The sequence below is a fragment of the Fistularia commersonii genome, chromosome 15 (assembly GCF_037954325.1).
Source record: "Fistularia commersonii isolate RoL2024-O1a breed Wild chromosome 15, RoL_Fcom_v1.0, whole genome shotgun sequence".
Classification (NCBI taxonomy): Eukaryota; Metazoa; Chordata; class Actinopteri; order Syngnathiformes; family Fistulariidae; genus Fistularia; species Fistularia commersonii.
In genome coordinates this window covers 16,527,274-16,548,320 of record NC_141298.1, presented here as the reverse complement: position 1 = coordinate 16,548,320, position 21,047 = coordinate 16,527,274, and the positions used below count along the sequence as shown (strand labels likewise).

At 45.7% G+C, this 21,047-nt stretch overlaps 1 protein-coding gene across 1 annotated transcript in view; it reads right to left on the bottom strand.

Annotated features, from left to right (window-relative positions):
- med13a (mediator complex subunit 13a) overlaps nt 1-21,047 on the bottom strand; it is an 80,359-nt gene that overhangs the window by 45,296 nt on the left and 14,016 nt on the right. The window contains 1 exon segment of the mRNA XM_086160472.1: nt 11,851-12,019. Coding sequence (XP_086016598.1) covers nt 11,851-12,019 — 169 coding nt within the window.

Below are 21,047 nucleotides of genomic sequence, written 5' to 3'. Positions count from 1 at the left end.
TAGAAGCTAAATATACTTGGAACTGTTAAATCATTTTTCCCTTCTGATGTGAGCTCGGGGAGTTTGAACTTCACTGTATTGTTGTCGTATTGTTGTTTTGTTTGAAAAAAAAAAAAAAAAAAATGCAAATGCGCCGTGGTTGTTATTAAAAATGATATCATTCATCGGAAACTGAGGGAGGTTTTTCATTTCAACTGAAATAAAAAAAAAAAAAAAACTCCAACTTTCCAGATTCCAAAGCGAAGAATCTGACTGGGATTCAGAAAGTGTTCATGCTAGTATGTGAACTGGAGGTAAAACTTTTTGTCACATCAATTAGCGTTCTCTAATTAGCCTTTTTCACCGCAGACATTTATTGGACTCATAAAAGTCAGTAGAATGAATAGTCTATTGATGTACGGCACTGCGTAATTTAAAATATAAAAAGGCCCTGGACTGCGTGAGACGGTGTTTACACAGAACCTGATTATGTTCAACGACTCTCAGGGAAGCTTTTTTTTTTTTTTTTTTTTTTAAACGCGAGAACGGCCCAACATCTCTGCAGACAGCATGATCTGGGATTTCGGGCCACGGATGAAGGAGATGCTCGCAGGAGGGGAACATGACACCGGCACACAAAGGCGTTCTGAGAGCTGATTTCCGGCGAAATCCGCCGTCCGCTGGAAGACGAGGAGGCGGCGATGATTCGAGGAGGAAACGCGGGAGGAGGCCGCGGAGCTGTGACATTCTTCAGATGTTTACTGGGCTTGGTTCTCCGTACTGTAAGAAACGGGCTTCCGCTTGGCTCGAGTTCACTTCCTCGGCACAACAACAACAACAACAACAAACGTCCGTGCACTTCCGTCTCTGGCCGTTGTGCCCGGCCAGTCACCGCTGGCCAGTCTTGTTCGTGGACGGTTGCCATTTATACCGGCTTCTTATCACCATCAGATGCACGAAAACGATGTTTTGACCGGTCGTGCGCCGCCGCTGATTATCCAGACGGGACGTTAATACACCACGTATATACTTGGGCGTTTTGACGAATTTAATAAAGCAGGAATGAGACGCGAGAAAAGAATAAAGAGCGGAGATGGCAACAGGACACGAGTTTGGGGGCGATATGATCTTCCCTACCGTCTTGCCACCTGACCACTGGGGGAAATGCAGCACCGACTCCTGCCAAGATTGCTCGCGCACACACACACACACACACACACACACACACACACACACACACACACACACACACACACACACAGGGAACCCTGAGAGACACCTCCCCCCCACATTAGGTTCAACACAGTTTACACAAGAGACAAGGTGCTAGTGAAAACAAAGCAAAACTCTTCAGGACACACACAAACACACACACACACACAGCTTTATTACTTTGAATTGATTTCCCTCAGCCACAAAACGGAGAGGGGGGTGAGCCTCTTTACACATGCCAGATTAAACTCGGAGCGGGGAGAGAAATAGAAAGAGCGAGAAGTCCATAAAGAGAGGGGGAATAGAAATGGGATCCTCGCAGCCACACACGGATACAGCGGGAGCCGACTAAAGATAATACTGACACAACCCTGACAGCCAGTCAGATCCCCCCCCCCTCCCAACACACACACACACACACACACACACACACACACGGCAGGGGTTCCTCTAATTCACCTGCTGTCAGCTTAAAAGATACCGTCTCAATCAGAGCCACATCCCCTTGCTCTTCTGAAACCAAATATTTTTGGTAATCACGCTCATTACCCTGCTAACAGTCAATTTGCAGACAAACTGCCACGTGACATCTGTTCCTTCTCCACGATTCCCGTCGCCGCCGTGTGACGGATATGCGTTTCGGAGAGCGAGGGTTCCGATTCGACCGGCGTCCCGTCCGTGCGCGCCTCGCGGCTGCGGGGCTTTGCCGCGGACGGCGGAGCGTGTAACCTGACATGTTATTAATGTGTAAACCAAAGCGAAGAAGTTGGTGTTGTTTCCAGATTGTCGCCGATTAACAACAGCCTTGTAACGGCTCATATTACTATCAAAGATGAGCCCGGCATATAATTAATACACGTTAGGGATGACATGAGCATGTGTCTAATCTCCTCTCCGGACCCTTTTACAAGGCGGGAACACGACGCCGCTGGAACGTCTCGCCGTCTGCGTGAAAGTTTACGGACTGAAGAAGGGGACGGATGAATCCGCCCGCGGCACAACGTGCACTCGAGCAATCATTAACATCCGCGCGAGACGGACAGGTGGAACGACGGACGCGCGAACGCTCGCAAACAGATGTCGCCGCATTTATGCATCGGACTCGACAGTCCTGTATAAATTCAGCGGCGCTACCCCGGGCCTGTGTGGTTCTGTGTAAACAAACAAAGCCGGATCACAACGCGGGGAGCGCTATTGTGGAATCCGTGTGAAAGAATCTGACGCGTCTCTTTTGACAGTTTGCAGTATGGTTGAAAAATACATCACAATGAAATTTCAATGAATTTTGTTTGGAATAACAAACAACCCAGCGCCGCTGTCTGCTTGTAATCTTTTGCTGGGGTGTTTGCTTTTTTCTCGGGCCCCGAAAGTTCAAAATGCACGGGACTACGGGCGGAACGGCGCTCACCGCAGCCTCCAACTGCGTCGTGTCCGGACACAAGAAGCTCACCACGGTATTTCCTGGTGAACCCGCGCGGACCCGCTTCCCTTCCCTGCGCGGTCGGGCTTTATTTCATCGGGATCCGGAGCCCCGAGCCGGTAGTTATGCGCCGACGTTTTTACTTCAACTAATATTCCATTTTATAGAAACCACTGCGCCTCCGCTGATGAAATGCCGCGCTTCCAAAGCACTCAAGTGCTTCATGCTGGCCATTTTGAGAAGTGAGATGGACATTTAAAGCTCGGGAAAATCCTTCGGCGGACACAGGCCCTTAAATGTTTGCCGTGTCATCCATAGAACTCTCTTATCCAGCAATAGGACAGAATGTCAATGAGCCGGGGAAGTGGATCTCCCGTTCACGGAACCCGAACTTGGTATATTAAGTCGTGGGCTTTCAGGTCCATTTACCTTGAATACACTTAAGGAACTGTTGTATTCTCTTCAAACAAGTTTCTTATTACTTTTGATTGAGTGTTTATCACCAATACATATTGCTGTTGTTTTATCGCCCGAGCCGGCTGCGTCATTAAACTGCACCGCATGGCGGGCGAATTTATGTCCCCCTAGCAAACGGAGGGTTAACAGGAAAGCGTTGTCTTTTTTTTTTTTTTTTTTTTTTTTTTTTTTTTTTTTTGGTGGCAGTGAATAAGATATCTAACTTAAGAGGGTGTCAGGGTGACTGCCAGAGGTTTGCCGCCTGTGCAGACGGACATGGGCAGGTTGAGCGCTGCAAATGAACCTTTACATGCAGGGTTAAATATGAGTGGTTCCTTTTGATTCTGCCGGAGTAGGTTGGGTTTTTTTTTTTTTTTTTTTTTTTTTTTTTGAAGACGATGGGACAAATGGGTCGGTCGTGTCTTTTGACAATAATAGCCTAAGAAATGCCTCAGGTGCGTCAACCTGCGTGAGCTTGGTGCAGAGGTTATACCGCCAATACCGCTTGCATTGTCATACGCTGTCAAGTTCTATGAAGCCGAAGCGAGAAATAAGCGACGGCTCAGGGTCGAGCCATGCGTGACCACAGCTGGCCGGGTACTGAAATCACTAATGTTCCCGCAACTGCGACAGCGCGGACCCGTTTTCTTTCGGTTCATTTCTTAACCAAATATCTCGATCGTTAAGTTTTTTGCGGGACCAACTCAGAGTGACGACGGTTGCGCGGTGACGTCTTTGCGGCGAGAACACACATCAGAACAGGACGTCTTAGGCCTTAATCCTGGCCCCCGAAGTATGGTTTGGATTACATGTTCTGCAGCTATGACATGTCTTAAGGACTCCTCGGTTAGGAGGTTTTCAGATTGCGTCCCAAGGGACGCCGAATAGAGTTTCGCGACGGTTTCAGTCAAAAAATATTACATATGCGTCGTGGAGGGGGGGAGGCGGTAGAAAAACGTGTACCTTCATGATTGGGTTGAAGAGATAAGGAGGTTTGCAGGTCACCTCTGACCTTGAGTCAGAAGCTAAAATAGCAGTCAGAAGAAACCTCTCTCAACAGTTAGCGATCTATGTTCATCGGCTGGTGGAAGACAAGAGAAACTAGGAAATATTTACATATGTGAAGAAAATGTTGTCATGTTTTCTTGTTAAAAAGCCATTAAAACTGAACCGTGATTTAAAATTGCTACAAACGTATTCGGCGGCGCCGAGGTGGATTTCATTATTTATCCCAATGTTTTGAATACGCCTTGAAAAATAGATGCGTCTTGCACCGGGGTGTTTATTATAACTTCATTTCACGGTATTTCCGGGGGGTCGCGATAAACCTTCGAGCACGTTTGACGATATGAGACGGCAGAAAGACCACCTTGTTTTCTGCGGCTGAGAGGTGAAAGGCCTAACACCATATAAGGGATTAGCTTTAAACGTGGCCATCTGTCTGAACCGCTGGATTACAGATGGTGCTTTAGGAATCACAGTTACTTGGAAAAGGACAGAGAGGCGGGGAGGGGGGACGGGAGACTGACGACTGACGGATTAACTATGACGACTTCTTCAGACCTTCGGCTGACCCAGAACGCCGCCGTCGCTTGTGGTCACGTGGTCCAGAGGAATGTTGGGGGGGGGTGGTTGGATGCTGAGGACGTGAAAGGGAATTAAGAAGGGCCTAAGAGGGGACGGCGGCGGGACATAAATAGTGAAATTGGTCTCCGCAATGGCCCTTTTTCCACTCACAATACCGCCGCTGACAACAATATGGGTTTCCTGAGTGCTACGACGCATAAAAAGGCCAGCGCCTGTTAACTTCAATAATGAGACACGCATTCTTTGTTCTCTCTGGATCTCTCGCAGGAAATAAAGGAGGCGTTCGGCAGCAGAAACGGGGTGCAAAGGTGTTCGACAGGTATTCTGAGGGGCGATGCTGGATCGTCCGTACGAGGGGGAAGCTCCGCGTCGACATCCGACCGCGCTGCTTGGCGCCTCCCGGGGTTTGAAGATGCCGGGTTAATAGGAGGAAGTTTAGCGGCGCCTGTTTGTTTCAAAGCGGAGGTTTCCGTGCACGTCAGCGCCGCCGTACCGCGCTTGGATATTGGGGACACAAAAATAACTTTGCAAATAATTTCTTTTCCAATTAACGTCAAAATACTATGGCGACAATTTACGGCTTAAAACTTAATATTCTATCCTCGACTGATAAAATAGCAATTTCTTTGGAGAAAACTTTATTTGTGTCACTAGGGAGACTGATTTCATGGACAAATATTCTGTTGCTGGAACCTAAAGCAGTCAACATATATTTCATGGTTTGCCATGGATTTGACAGTTATTACTAATGTGGGTTACACACGAAAAAAAAAAAATATACGTGCCGTATTTTAGCTCGCGGCTACAAATCACGAGTTCAGCGATGCGAAGGAATTTAAACTTTAACTCTAAACGTGCGTCAACAGGAAATGGGTTATAAATAATGCATAATTGCCCGGCAGTTTGGGAAGTGACCCATACCTAAGAAACGCACACATTTCCTTTTAAAAGCCGTATTTATCGGCCAGATAAGATCACTCCGGCAACACGATACGTCCAGAGTGCCGGATCACATGGTCGGCTTCGGTCTCCTGAGAGTTCTCGTTGCTAGAGAGACTGATGAAGTGCAAGGAGGAACAAGGGGCTGAGGGCTCCGGGGTTAGGTGGGTGTTTAGTAAGGGGTTGAGTATGTATTTAAGTGACATTAGTCAGGGGGAGCAAACCTATCAACTGTGTCTGTGTCTCTGCGGCAGCCCTCCTGTCAACTGACTCGCATGCCCAGTTGTTGACGCGCATGTTTGTGTGTCCATCTTGCTGTGTGTTTGTGTTGTGCTTGAAGCAGGGAGGGGATAAATTTAGCGCTTTAGCCCCAGACTGGAGGCAGTGGCCCTTTATCCTGTACTGTCCTACTTAACAGAGTGCTGCTCTCTGCTTCCGCCTGCCACTGCGCGCACACTAACACACACACACACACACACACACACACGCGTTCACCTCCCAGCATCGGGCAGAGACAATGGAGGAAGAATGTGCTCGCGCAGACACACACTCGCATGCATGCACGGTAAAGTGTGAACACACTCGCGACGTGCGCACATGCAGGCATATGTCATTGTGTAACGTTCATTTATTAAAATTCGCTCTTGTGCTACGAGCCGCGGCACGTTGGCCCCGTTTCGTAACAGCTTGATTTGATAATGATGCTCGCAATCAGTCGACAAAAAGCACAATAGACTTTACATATTCAAACGCGTCTGAGTACAGACAACACTTTTGATTGCCGTGCGCTCGCAAATGTGTAAAGGTTGGAACGACCGCTTTTAGCGCGGAGCGTACGTCGGCTTGGAGAAAAGAAAAAAAAACCCTCTCTTTTGTCCCAATCAATTCGAAATATCAAAGCAGACTGGATATAATGTTGCGCTGATTTTCGGTTACGCAGCCAATTAGGATCCAGTCGACGAGTCACTCTGCCTCAAGCTGACCAATGGGGCGCAAGCATCCCACTTCACCTTGGAAACACACGATCCCAGGGTGCATTTCCCTGCTGCCATGACAACCGAGAGCTCTCCCCTCCCTCGCCGGCGTCCTCTTCCCCCTGCTCTGTGTTTCTTGAAGCCAGTCTACCTAGCAGCATAAGGTTCGCAGAAAGCTGCACAACTTGGGAGCCGCGTGAACTCCAGACAAAGAGAGCCGCCGTCTGCGGCGTCGACACATCCTGCTTATTCTGCAGAAAACTGTAAAATATTTTAATGCATAAATTGCACGGATTTATGAATACAACGTTCGCACACGTATTGGTATTTCTGTGCTGCTAAGAAACAGCCAGGACTACTTGGGTCTCGAATCTGACGATGCGTGCGGAGACACCAGCGGTGGTTATTATTTAAAGGGATGATGTAAGCTTCTCGACACATGCGGGGTTTGAAGTTACCAACACTGTCAGCTGGCTACAGCTTCTACCAACTGGAGATTTTGGGGGAGGGGGGGGGCGCGAGGGGTTGTATGATGAACAGAAGGGTAATCAACATTTCCCATAAGCGCACATGAATAGACCGGTTGACCACAGAAGATGTCTTTTTTTTTCCTATGTTTTGGCATTTCAAATCCGTGCAAAAAGCCATTTGAAGGTTCAGATCGGAAAGCCATCTGCCACAATAGCGCAATTGCAACTAACAGCACAGAAATAAATGCCTTCAAAAACAAGTAAACTTGTGAATGCAAAACAGTTTGGCAGCAACGTGCTGGTGGGACCTACATAGCGTTTTCGTGGCTTCCGCTACAAAGGTGGTTCTGACTTTGAAATGATCCCGAAATGGCATTTTCAGCAATATCAATAAAATTCAAATAGGTGGCCTCGACTTGATTTACCGGTGTGCGGACGATAAATTTGAGCCGAATTTCCCAGGATCTCCGGGGGACTTTTCAGCCCCGTTATTGCCGCGGGTTTGGCAACGACAAATGACGGAGACGGCGTCAGACGCGAATATTGAGGCAAAAGGAGCCACGTCGCGCTAAAAAGGTACTTCATCTCCCTCAGTTGCACAGACAAATCACTGAATGGATTAAAAACACACCTATGGCACATTTTATATACTACTCAAAAAAAAAATAAGGGAATACTTAAATCAAAGTGTCCACTTTGGAAGCAACATTGATTAATTTTGACTTATTTTAAGGACATTCCATCAATGTTGGATCAGCCAATTTTCACACTTTCATTTGGAGTGTGACACCAAATCCAGACCTCCGTGGGTTCATACATTTGATTGTGTTACTTTGTTGTCAGCACATTCAACTCTGTAAAGAACAAAGTATTTCAAAAGAATATTTCATTCATTCCGATCTGTTATTTTAGTGTTCCCTGCATTTTTCTGAGCAGCGTATATAAACGCAGATCTGCACGGATTTTATATCCGTTCACATCGACCAACTGATAAAACGCTATCGACTGCTAAAAAAAAAAAAAAAAAAAAAAAAAAAATCCGTCCGCTGTCGGGCTCTTCATGAAATTTTATAAGTCACCTGTATTACAGTACTGCTTTGTGAGAGACATTTTTCATATCTGAAAACAGAGAAGAGGGCCAGCTCAGGATCAGCTTTCAATCCTTTCAAATCCCATACGGTTGACTGACTTACCAAGGTTGACTCATGTATTGGCCTGGGTTCCATTACTGTCCCTTTCTGCCCCCCCCCTTTCCCCTTCCCCCAGTCTTTTCTCTCTTTCTGTTGATACGAACCCCAGGATAACCGGAGAATTTTCTTCGAGGAGGGGAAGGGGGGGCGGAGGGGGAATGGCGTTGCGGAGAGACATGACAAATGAAAATATTGTTCTCATAATGAGATTGTAACATTGCATTTTGTGCCTTTTTCCTGCTTAAGCAAATAACTCATCAGTCACACAGTCCCCACCCACTGCTGTGTTGTTGTATGCGCTGGGTCCGTCTCTTTCTCACACACACACACACACACACACACACACACACACGGAATTTCCTATGTGCATCTGAGAAACCAAGGCTTCTTGAGGACAAAACACCATTTGAGGAAAATATAGTGATTGCACACGAGTAGATTATAGCATGCTGTACGGACGCATTTACGGTCACACAAGTAGATTTGGTAAACAATTTTGTCCGTTTCGCTTTTTTATCGTTTCGAGAAAATAATAGCGTCTGCAGCCAACGAACTGGTGGCCGGTCTCCCCTCGCTCAATGTAGTCGGCCAATAAAAATCAGCGAGAACAAAGAAACACAAAGAGAGACACCCACTCGCCGCACGCACACGGTTGCTTTAATATTCACAAACACCTGCTATCATTAACAGCTGCATAAATGTTTCACCGGGAGAGGGTGGAGGTGCATCGACGACATGAGGGAAAAAAAAAAAAAAAAAAAAAAGAGCAGGTCCGGAGAATTTCTGCAACAGTTTTGTGACGAATTATTTGACAAAAATCCCAGAGTGGCTGGGGCACAGAGGAACGAGCCAGCGAGAGGGAGAAAGAGAGAGAGAGAAAAAAGGAGAGAGGGAAAAACATCCTTGACAACAACTGAAATTCAGGGTGGTTGCACCACTATTTATAACCTGCCCAGTCTGCTCTGTGACAGCAGAGGGGGATAGAGAAAGGAGAGGGTGGGGGGTGTACGTGCACGCACCATAAAAACACACACACACACACACACACACACACACACAGACTAGCCTGTGAGTTTCAGAACAGAGGAAAAGACCATTGTTTTCCCCTTGACTGGGGCCCTCTATGATCTGTGCTTGTTAAAGCAGCCATAGAGCTAAGAGGAAGGCATGAATGTAGCTTTAAAAGAGGATCGGCTAATCGGTAAGCACCATTTTGCTCATTATTTGGCCTATTATTTTGCCATGAGAAAATCCATCACAGGCTGTTCCCCTCGTGTTTTTAAAGGAATGCGCAGTTTACAGTTTTTACACGCTCTGGTTCGCTACGTGCTGAAATTAATTAAAAGCTAAAAAAAAATATGACGATAATGAAGAGACAAGTTTGTTTATTCCAACGAAAGGAACGGAGTCAACTTTCTGGCTTCGACAATCGGACAGGGACGCAAAAACGCTCCCATGCCGGAGGGGTCAGGGTCCCGTCTACGCTTTCAAGGCCCTGGAAGCATCTGCATTGGAGCTGCAAACGTGCACCTGATGTGCAAACCCACAATGTGCTGATGAGAAGGACGAGCTGACGGCAGAGGGCCCGGGTTCTGGCCATTTCCAACGTGGGCAGAGCAACTGGTCGGCAAAAAAAAAAAAAAAAAAAAAAGGAAAAAAAAACCCGCACGTGTCTGTGCACAAACAAGATTATGTTGCTGCATGGCCCCTATGATCACCTGACTGGGAAAATCTGGCAACAACACCAAAACAACTCAACAACAAATAACACACTGAGCTGTATACACACACACACCCACTCACGCACAAAGCAGAGCTAGAAATGTTGATGCCAAGTGCATTAAAATACAGCATTACTCTTTGATTTTATAACCTGCTTGACAATCTACAAGCTGCTGTAACACTGTTTTGCAGATGTTACAGAAGAGCATGGATTAAATGTGTTATAGTGTAAACTCCTCCCAGAGAAACGGGAGCTAACACGTTTCTTTACATGGACTTTGTACCTTCCATCTATTGAAGAAAATGATAAAAATCAAATGTTGCTTTGCTTGTTTTGCTGAGATCTTCCTTTCCCTTTGGAGGTCTCAACAGCAAATCCACCTGTATCCTCTTCTCTCACTTAATAACCTCATGTCCTCTTTCAGTCCATCGAGAAACCTCCGTTCTGGTCTTCCTCTAAGACCTGCTGCCTGGCAGCTCCAACTTCAGCATTCTTCTACATCCTTCTACATCTCCACCCCCGGTGGCCTCACCTCATTGACACGCAGCTTGTTTTTAGGACAAATTACTGGGAAAAAAATACAGGACATGGAAAATCCATCGATTCCTATTTGATGGATTCAAACAAGGAATATGTTTATTTATTCTCCCCGTTCACCAGAATCATAAGTGTCACCATTTTGGCTGAACATTCCTTCAAAATAAGGAATGAATAAAACAATATTAAAAAGGGAAACAAACATATGGCCACTGGGGTTGAACATTCAATTAGTATTTAAAAGTAATATCTATCAAATTGTTCTTATCAAAAGGCAAAGTAGAAGCCCGTTCTCAGTGAAATATCAACTGAGGATGGTTGACAGGGAAGCGGTAGTTAAAGCAAAGAAGGTGGTCATTTCTTCCCCTAACTGCGTAAATGTCCGCATCTTATCAACAAATCCAGACGCTGACTGCGAAAAAAAAAACAAAAAAAAAACAGCTCAGCAGATAGCAAAGTGCATCTCATTTGAACACAAACTCACTTTGAGGGAAAGGAGAAACAAGGGCAAACTTCCATCTGTTACAATTTCTCACAACACCTGCAGAGTAGCAAAGTAGTAGCCCAGGAAAACGTGGCCTCGGGTGACCCGCAGGAACTGGATCTGGCACCGTCCCGGCGCCGAGCGCACGCGTTTTGTTTATTTTCAACTACAGTGACGTTCAAAACCGTCCGCTGAACTTGGAACACCTGGCCAACAAACTGCCACCGCGTGATGAACAAGTAGCTGTCAGAGACACAAAGCAAGCAGCCACCATCCATGTTGAATCACTTGTAATATTTCAAGCGTGAAAATGTAAACACCAAATGATTCAGTGGGTGCACTCACTGTGGGAGCAATAGAACTAAATCCATATGACCAGATTACCAAATATGACAAATATTAATCAAAAACAACTGTTGTTAAATGCATGCTCCCCGTTCCATCATTCTGACATGCAGCGCATTCGTGTTTATTTTAAAAAAAAAAAGCCCAACGTTGGCGTCTGGACACTCTTGAGTACAATTCCGGGCCTGTGGAAGTGGGGTGCTGGTTCATTTTTGCACCATCTGAAGTGCCACGCGTTTGGACCTTAGCGTGCTGACAGCTACACGTCACAATTATTGTGATTCCCGTTCTAATCAATAAATAAAAACGAGGTCTGTCGAGCCCGACGATCAGTTCCGACCTGCTTGTCGGCGCAGGAATCCCGCCTGTGGGCAAAGACTGGCATATAACATCATCTCATAGCCGAATATGCATTCTGCAGCAAAATGTTTAAGCGCAAACAAGAGTCGCTCGGCGTGCCTGCCGCGTTGCGCGGATTCAAATCTCCGCAACAAGAGCCCCGACCGAGAAAGTCGACGAAGCAGTGAGACAAACCTCTTGTTGATGGGCTTCTCATCCTTCTCGTAAGGTTTGACAAACCACTTGCCGATGCGCACGAAGCTGCGGTTCATGAGACAGCGCTCCAGCAAGTTGTGGATGGCTTTGAAGAGCAGAGTCCGACACTCGTAGGAAAGGCCGTTCTCCCAGAGCCCGTCATCCTCAGCTGGAGAAGAAAAAAAAAAAAAAAAAAAAAAAAAACAAGATGGGACAGGAGAGGTCAGAAATGTGATTCTGAAGCTGTTTTGGCAAAGCTAAAAAGTCAATTTATCATCACAAATCTGATTTTATCGTGTTCGGCTTCCGTTGTCACACAGTGGGAGATTTATCCATTTTTACAAGATGCGAGTGCCACCGGCGCCCCAAACAATGATGTACCGATACCCGCTTTTCAAAGTCCTTCAGCTTTAACTTGCGTCAGGAAAAGAAGTTTAAAAAAAAAAACAATGTGTAAATACACACACGCACACACACCATATCCCTCCTGTATGTAGGGAATACACACTCAAAAGTCTGACCTATAGGGAAAATTAAAATGGGTCTTGTATGACTTAGCTTTTAACAAACACTGAGCCGGCTTAAAGCCACAAGATCAACTAAACAAACAAGAATACAAGACAGGAACGCCACCATGGGACTTTGTGCATTTGCTTGCGGGAACAAGAATGAAAAGTTCTTATGACGGTTAACACAGGACATGCAGATTGAGAAACTGCTCACTTCCTGAGATGCAAAGTCGTAAGTCAGAACTAAAGTGACAGCTGACAACTGAATAACAAAAATGGATGGCAAACCGGATTCCGTTCACCGTGACGGTCGGGTTGGGAGGAAACCTGCCTTTCAGGTGCTTTCAGCATTTTACAACTATTTTGACATTTTTTTGCAGCCCAATGAGGAATACTTGGATTTCAATTTCTGATGCAAGCAAATATTTTCCAAAGCCAAACAAAAAGTGCAAATGCATGCTAATGAGTGGCTTTTTTAGCATATATTCCATAAAAAAAAAAAAAAAAGCAGTGTCATCAGTAATGTTGCATGACAATGAAAAGTTAGCAAACATGTTTATGTTATGTGTGGCTACTCCCAATAAGACAAATATAAACAGTTTTGTTTGCCAGCAGAGGCGTTCATTTTCTGCTCAACGCACTTCTCATCGAACAGCGATGCTATCATCTGTTCGGAAACAATGAACAGGAAGCAATCTGGGACCGTCTTTTTCTCTGCCTCTTCTGGTTTAGTTTGTCGTAAAAGCCTCAGCCAACCCTAAGTGAACCGTTTGGTCGACACGAAGACTCCAACCACGCGGTGTACTATATACTATAATGTGACTGAGATTGAGTGGGATCACAAGTCTTCTATTATCCATGAAAAACACACAGCGGAGCATCCTAAATAAAGCTGCTCATAGTGAATACACACAGTGTTGCAACCAGCGGACTTGATTGCTGAACCCTATTTTGCACCGAACTCAAGATCCAAAAGCAACTGCTCACTTCTTGCAGCACTTAAGCTGCTTTCACTCAAGTAGTCTCGGGCAAACCTTTCCCCCCAGTGTGTCTCTGCATGAGCGCATACTGACAGCCTCCTTGGTTAAAAACCTTTACGGACGGGGGGGAAAAAAAAAAGAAGAAAAAGGTGGAAGGTATGGTGTCTGAGTGCTGGTGAAGTGGTTGATTTCTGGCCCACAGGAGCAGAAAACAATCGCTTTGATGAGAAATAAAATGTGTTTTTATCCCGTTTTAACAAACTAAGAAATACGGCTTGAGAATCCCAAACCGATTTTTTTTTTTTTAATTCTTTGTTCGGTGTGTTTGTTTTATTAAACACATTGTGTTATTACACATTAAATATGTATATATTCAATGCCTCTATCTCCGGGGGCCCTCAATAGCAGATGTGAAATTTGAAATATCAGTGCGAGGTTTCCCCACGCGTTTCCGTCATCACTGGAAAATAAAGAACAAGGACAAAATCGAAACGGGCTAAATCATAATACCGGCCACCGCGCTTCGCTTCCACTCTTACACGTCCACCTCTGTCGCCTATTTTTACTTGCAATCCATACTCCAACCTCATCCTTGGGGAAAAGAATCACAAATAAGCTACATTTTGGACAGACGTTACTGTTGAAATTTCTTGAATTAGCGCGATTCAACTTTCAAGGTATTGAATTATATCGCTTCCACCTGTATAAGACGAGGCGCCATTCGGGCTTCCCGTGACTTACTCGGAACGGATCGCCCGTTGAAAAGCACGGTAAAGTTGCAAACTTCTTTTGAAGATCCGAAGGAAAGCGCGTCGGTTGTGATTTAACTATGAAGAACGGTATCCTCGGCTCCATCGCGTCCAAAGCTCTGCCGGACACGGCGAGTTCAGCGAGCCTTTTAAGCGTTATATCCACCCGAAGTAAAACAACCTCGGGCTGCCGGCCAAGTAAAGGGGGCTACGTGCCCGGTGAATTTGAGAGCAACAAACACATTCATCAGATGCAAACGCATCGAGGGGGGATAAGATCGGGAACACAGAAAAGCGGGGCATAGGAAGGAAAGGGGAAGGAAAACAGTAATTTCCCCATTAAAAATTAACAGCGACTGCAAAATTAAAATAAATCAACAACAGTAAAAAGCCATTTAAAGCTCTGGCCCATGTGGATGTAATAGGACATGCTTGCTCCCAAGAATATATTCACCACATCGGCTTTGAATGATTTAACAGCCAGTGTGGCTACCCTTGGAGAAGGGAGGCCAAGAAGTCAACGAGAACAGAAAGCCACCACATTCAGACACAGATCGGGAGAAAGCGGGAGAGAAAAAAAGAAGGCGGCATCCGATTTAGAATATAGTCTAATGTAGTGGAGCGAGATCAGAGTGACTGATAGCGTTTGAAAGCCTGTGGAAACAGATGAAAGCTGCAGGGCTGAAATCCAAAGGAAGCAAACACGCACTCCGGCTTCTCTTCTGCGGAGGATGCCACCTACCGCCCGAGTCATCTCGCCGGCGTCCTGCTGCAAAAAATGACGTCTGCTCCGAAGCCCTGCCTCCCGGCCCGCCGCCGTCCCGCAAACGGCCGTCCGGTCGACATCGAAAAATTCCGAACGCCCGTCAGGCACGTTAAAACGGTTTACCGTGGAAGCGTTCACCCGGTCGCAGGACGCGACCTCGCAGCAGAAACGGCACGTCTCGACACGCCAAACTAACAACTCAAGTGTCGGTTCGGGTACAGCGTGAATCTTCAGTGAGGAAAAAATCCCTCAAACTATTTAATCTGAAGGCGGAATCAACGGCCAGCCGATGGGTCATTACTACTTTTTCCTCCGCCGCAACACACGGGAGGTTACGCTTAAGAGGATGATAAATCATTTAAGTATTAAACGCTACAAACACAGACTTTAACTACCTCCTGGTTTTGTTCTAGCGTCGGGAATTTAATGCACACTTGAGACGTTTTGGGGCTATTTCCAGAGACGGGGCGACGAAGCCGTACGGCGAAGCGCGATACGGTGACTTTCGAATCTGCCCCCTGTGTGCCCCGGGCTGTATGAAAATGGTGAGATGTCGAAGCAGACGCGGCATTTAAAGCGCTTATTCACAGCCTCTTAGCTGAATGGGAAGAAAAACCGAGTTGAAAGTTCTGTATCACGTTCGCTGTCAGCGACGTTCGTGTGGGTTTCTCTTCAAAGTCTGCTTTGGGAATTTCAGAGTGCGAGGCTCCGCAGCGAAAATCTCACACTCGCACAGGAGAGCAGAGGTGGAAACAGAGAACCAAGGGAAGTGGAGATAAGGCTAACTCCAATTCCAATGGATTTATTCAGTTTGACTGGTCATTTCTTCATTTGTTATTAAAGAGCGGGTATGACTTGAACTACAGCATAAGGCAACATTTCTTTCTTGAAAAAAAATACCACACCACAGACCAGTTGTCTTTGTGCACGCACCTCTGGGTAAAGCCTAACTCATGTGTTTGTGTAAGGCTACCGAAATTCTCATGGAAGCTAATTTCGACAAACCTGGCTTCACCGCCGCCCCAAATCCCAAACTCTGGAGGTAAACAGATCCGTGTGGACGGGTCTGTTTAAGAAATCATAACGCGTATACGTTAGTGACGGCATTAAGACGGGAATTTTCCGTGTCGATTCCCGTGCTTAAATTCCACGTTAGCCTTCCAAATTAAGTCCTGGAGCCCTGGGAAGGGTTTCCCTGTGTTTTCACATGCAATTCATTTTACGTACTTCCATGTTTTTGCAAAGCGGCCAAAAATATTGAACAAAATCACATTTCACAACATGTGCGACCTAAAATTCCAGCTTGTTGATTTCGTGCTATGAGGTGAAAGACGAGCGGCCTCATTGCCACAAAGATTTATGAGCCCAGCTGACGGCTGGGACACTTTTATGTCGCTGCCTCCTGTGTTGCAGGCCCAGATGAGCTGACCTTTATAAGAGCTCTTAAGCGGGTGCACAGTAGCTCTGTTAAGAATATCCCTGCCATCAGACAGGTGACAAATTAAAGGGGGGGAGGAAAAAAAAAAAAAAACAGCGTGACAAAATCTCTTAATAAGCCACCGTGAGCGACCAAGATCTTTCGAGTCTGCTTCGTTTAATACAGCCGCGAGACTTTGAACCTCCGCTTGGATCATAGCGGCGTGGAGCACAGTCAATCTCTAATGCTCGGATCGGGACGAAAAGTTTCCTTGAATCCCTAACCGGTTTGTTAATCTCGCAGGGAAACCCTCGTGAAATCGAGGAACGTCGGTGTTCGGAAGGTTTCGGCACGGGAGGAAGCGGGTGTTTCTTGACGTTGGCGTGAAAGGACGACGGGGTTGAGAATCGAGTAAAAAAAAAAAAAAAAAGCGGAAATTTCTTTTTGAGGTGGTCTAAATCCTGTGACCCCCATCCCCATCTGTGTATAAGCAATTAGAGCGGCAGTCGGTCATTAAACAGCAAGATTAATGCCTTGTGATCGACTGGGCTCAAGGGGATTCTAGCAAGCCTGGCCAGAAGGTTTTCTCCTCTTTTGCTACCTCCTTATCTGCAAGGAAGAAAGAGAGAGAGAAGCAGCGGTGCTCTGTAAAGTCTCCATTACTAATTAATGAATATTTCTTGAGAAGAGAGGGAAAAGAAAGATAGCAGGAGAGAGGGGAGAGAGACTGCACCCATGGGTCAGGGCTGCATGCATGGCCGAGTCCCTGCGCTGTGCCAGCCAAATGGAGATCCATCAGTGATGGGGGGGCGGGGAGGAAAAAAAAAAAGGGGGGGGGGGAAGCAGAGGGTGGTTTGCAGGCGGCAGATTAGCCCTGGAAAATTGATCCCCGAGCACAAAAGCCATCACCCTTTTCCTCTTTTTCCTCCTTGAACCTGAGTTCATCTATTCATCATTTTCACTGATCTTTTTTTTTTTTCCTCCCCCAAACCGCTACCGGAGCAACGGCACAGTCGATGAATCTTCCCGTTAAAAGTTTTGCTTGGCGGGGTAATTATCGATGATACGCACCTGTCCGCTGGGAGAAGTGCGGAGAACTCGCAACAATCGCGATCTGATAGTGTTTAAATTTATGTGCATAAATTCTGCAGTTAGTCGAGATCAAACAAATACATAAACTCAATTTTTGCATGATCAATTATCATCATTAGCGGTAATCTGCGGCTGCTCCCAGCACTTCGCCGGCTGCTTTCACTCTCCACTTTTAATCTTTTGTATGCAATTTATTTATGGGTGCAGCGAGACGCTTTTGAAATTCCGTTCCACTTCCGCATCCCGGCCGAGTCGACAGCATCCGCGGATATTCCAGTCGCATTTCACCTTTCTGAATCCTTGCCTGGGGCATCCGCCGGACTACAGTGCACAGGAAGCCTTGCGTCATCACGGGGCTGAACGTGTGTGTGTGTGTGTGTGTGTGTGACATTTTTTTTTTTTTTTTTTATGTCATCGCCTCTGTCGGTATCCCAGAGAGCCCAAATGTGTCGTGCAGTCTTTAAAACAGGATTCCGGGCGACCACACGAGTGACGGTTCGGCACGTGTAACAACACTATCGTTCGGTGTGATTCTTCATTTCACATTCTGTCAGAATATGTCAAGTCATCAAGGATTAAAGCTTATAAACCTCCGGCAGATTTCTCATTACCGGCGACTGGATAAGAGGAATGCCGGCATTGAAAGCGGAGGAGAAGAAAGCGCAGATGCATGGCAACAGTAATAATCAAATAAACATGATTAAATGACGACAATAGATATTTTCTGACGGCTAACTCAGATGACAGACTGTGCAGAGTTTATCTTGTGTCTATGACACACATGCCGTAGACAAACTTATTAAGCAATTACAAAAGAGCATTTATCAACAACAGCGCGGTAATTAAAACCAATCCCCTGCAGAGATTACTGGTTATGCCTCCAAATGTATTCGGTCACCGGGGTTACAATTAGTGGTTTCATCTGTAGATTTTTAAGCGAGGAAGCGGTCAAAAATGTTTTCCCATTCGTAGAACAAAGAAAGGCATACTTGAAAGACAATCCCTTCAATTTGCTAAGAAACTTGTTTCATGTTTCTAGAAATATGAACATGTTTACAAATGTAGAAAGAAAAAAAAAACAAACTAATGACAGTGATAAAAGTCACATTTGCATCTGGACTGACTCTGTTTTCAAAGCGGCGTCAGGTGACATGGTGAGGTCGAACTGTGGCTGGTTCAATCCAAACTCTTAAAGAAAATATGCACTTAAACCATTGTTTATCATAGTGCGGAGAGAAATCCTTCACCTGTTGTCCACATATACATAAGCGTCCTGTCGGTAATCTTTTAGTTAGAAATGCAGTTTTTCCACATTTTGGTCCGAACACAACATTACCGCACTTCAAAGATCATGAGAGAGACAAAACGCTATGGTTGATCGTGATTGATGGTTTGTTGTGCTGTGAAGAAAATCAAGAAACCGACTGCTCTGTTATGAAAAGGAAAACAGTCCTATAATTATACAAAGAGCTGGGAACAAGTCTGACCCTTTTAAGTGAAGGCGACCGCAAGAGTTTATAATTCTTGTGGCCCGAGCTCGCATTTCTGTTAATTCTATCTTGGTTTTACTACTATAATCTTTTTTTTTTTTTTTTTTCTTAAATAAATAAAAACTGTTCATCGCAGTTTGATTCAGCTTTAAACCCAATCATGTGAATTTCCATTAAAGCTCAGTTTAAGAGGCGCACGCGAGTCGGTGGATTTCTTTTTTTTTTTTTCCTCCCCCTCTCCATCTGAGCTGGTCCGGAGTCACGCACGCTCAAGTTGGATACCAACAAAACTTTCTCATAAAGGAGGCGAAGATAGAAAACATCAATTCAAACTTTTGACAACTTTCTGATTCAGGGGTTGACGTTCACACGGGAGGTCGAGCGGTCGCGGCGGGCGAAGCGTCGAGGAGCGATCAGAGAGACAAAATCATCATCTGGCTCCTGTAGATTTGCAGCTCCCGCTTCGCGATTTGATAACACGTCTGTCAATCACCGGCATCTGATGGATGAGGCAAATAGATCCGGAACACTGGTCAGATTCATCTTTTGCCTTTTCGGCTCTTTAGTCGCCAATGTTTAATAACTTTAATCAGACAAGATAATGTTGTATCTCCCTTCTTTTCAACTAAAAACAAACTAATTTCATCCACGACTCCGAGAGCAGAACAGGAATAGCTGTGTGTTGAGGAGTTAATCCTCCAAGGAGAGCAATAGAAAAAACATACAACCCCAAAGAAACGTCACATACGCAAAAGGACAACGGTAAAACTTTGCGATTAAGTCACAAAAACATTGTGTTCATTGGGCGTGACGTGCCTCCAATTACCTTTACCAACACAGGAAAGCTCTTGCTTTGTGCTTAAAGCTGATCTACGCACAGGTCCAGCTTTTCCAAAAACTGAACAGATGTCATGTGTAAGTGGAGCTCCGCAGACATCAGGTCGGTTCAACAATTCTGTTGTTGTGAGCGCTTCACAAGGGCCAGAAAAAAAAAGGCGTGACCTGCACTTGACCCTTACACACAACTGCCAGATGCAGTTTTAAACTGTACATTTTGCACCGAGGTGCAATGCAGGCTTCCCCCCTATACTTGATTCGAATAGTCACAAAGGAGAATGGCAAAACAACCACAAAAAAAAAAAAAAAAAAAAAAAAAAGTGAGAACACAGCAGAGATAGAAAATTCCAAGAGTTACTGCATACCAGCAAATACAACTGTCAGAAGATCACTGTGCAAACACAGCCATGGAGTGATACTAAACAGAGCTTTTCTTCCCTCAGTCCGGAGCACGGACCCTATACAATGTGCTCATCATCAACTGATGAATGAGAGCGACACTTTAAATGCAACCCTCTTTCCCCTCCCCCTCTATTTTCTCTCTCTTGTTCTCTAGAGAGCTGACCCAACACCCCGTAATGAATGGATATGTGAGCTCCAAGGCTGCAGTGAAGATTGCTTGCTGATAACCTGCTCTGGACAGCGGACGGCCACCCCCTCCTTTAAACCCATCCCGTGAAGGATAACCACGCTGCGATTTTACGGAAATGCAAAAGTGGAAAAAGGACGGAAGCGAACCAAAAAAAAATAAAATAAAATAACACGCCGGGGTGTGGCCACGTAGATGCGCGGTGTGTGTGAAGGAGGGGGTAAAGGACACCGACCACAGCTCAGTGTAGCATGAGTAGCCATGTAGAGCTGGTAGTCAGAAGTAACGAGCCATGTGGAGCAACTGTCAGCCTCTGCCCATCTGCTTTGGAAAGAAAGGGAGCCGGGTGGAGTTATGACAGATACTAGAAGCACATTCATGACCCTTTGAGAAGGTTTCTGCATGGGTACTTCGCTATGCTGTTGAGTACAAGAGGCTCACTGGTGTGTGCCGGTACGTAGCCGCTGCCCTCCTTTCTGTCGATCTTCCCGTTGGAATGGGTCTGACTTGGGGTTTTTGTTCGGCTCTATGGACATGTCACAGGTATCCGCCACGGAGGAGCGATAAATATGTCAATTAGGTACGATTTCGTCCATCTGCCGTCACTTATCGAGCTCGCTGATGCGAGTGTTTCGCTGTTTATGCTAGCAGCTGACGTGCCAAGTGAAAAAGTTGATTTTCAGACCGCAACCAATAAGAAAAGGGATATTCGTTTGATCGTGTACAACAAATAGACCGTCCCTAACATTGGTGCTCATACGAACACGC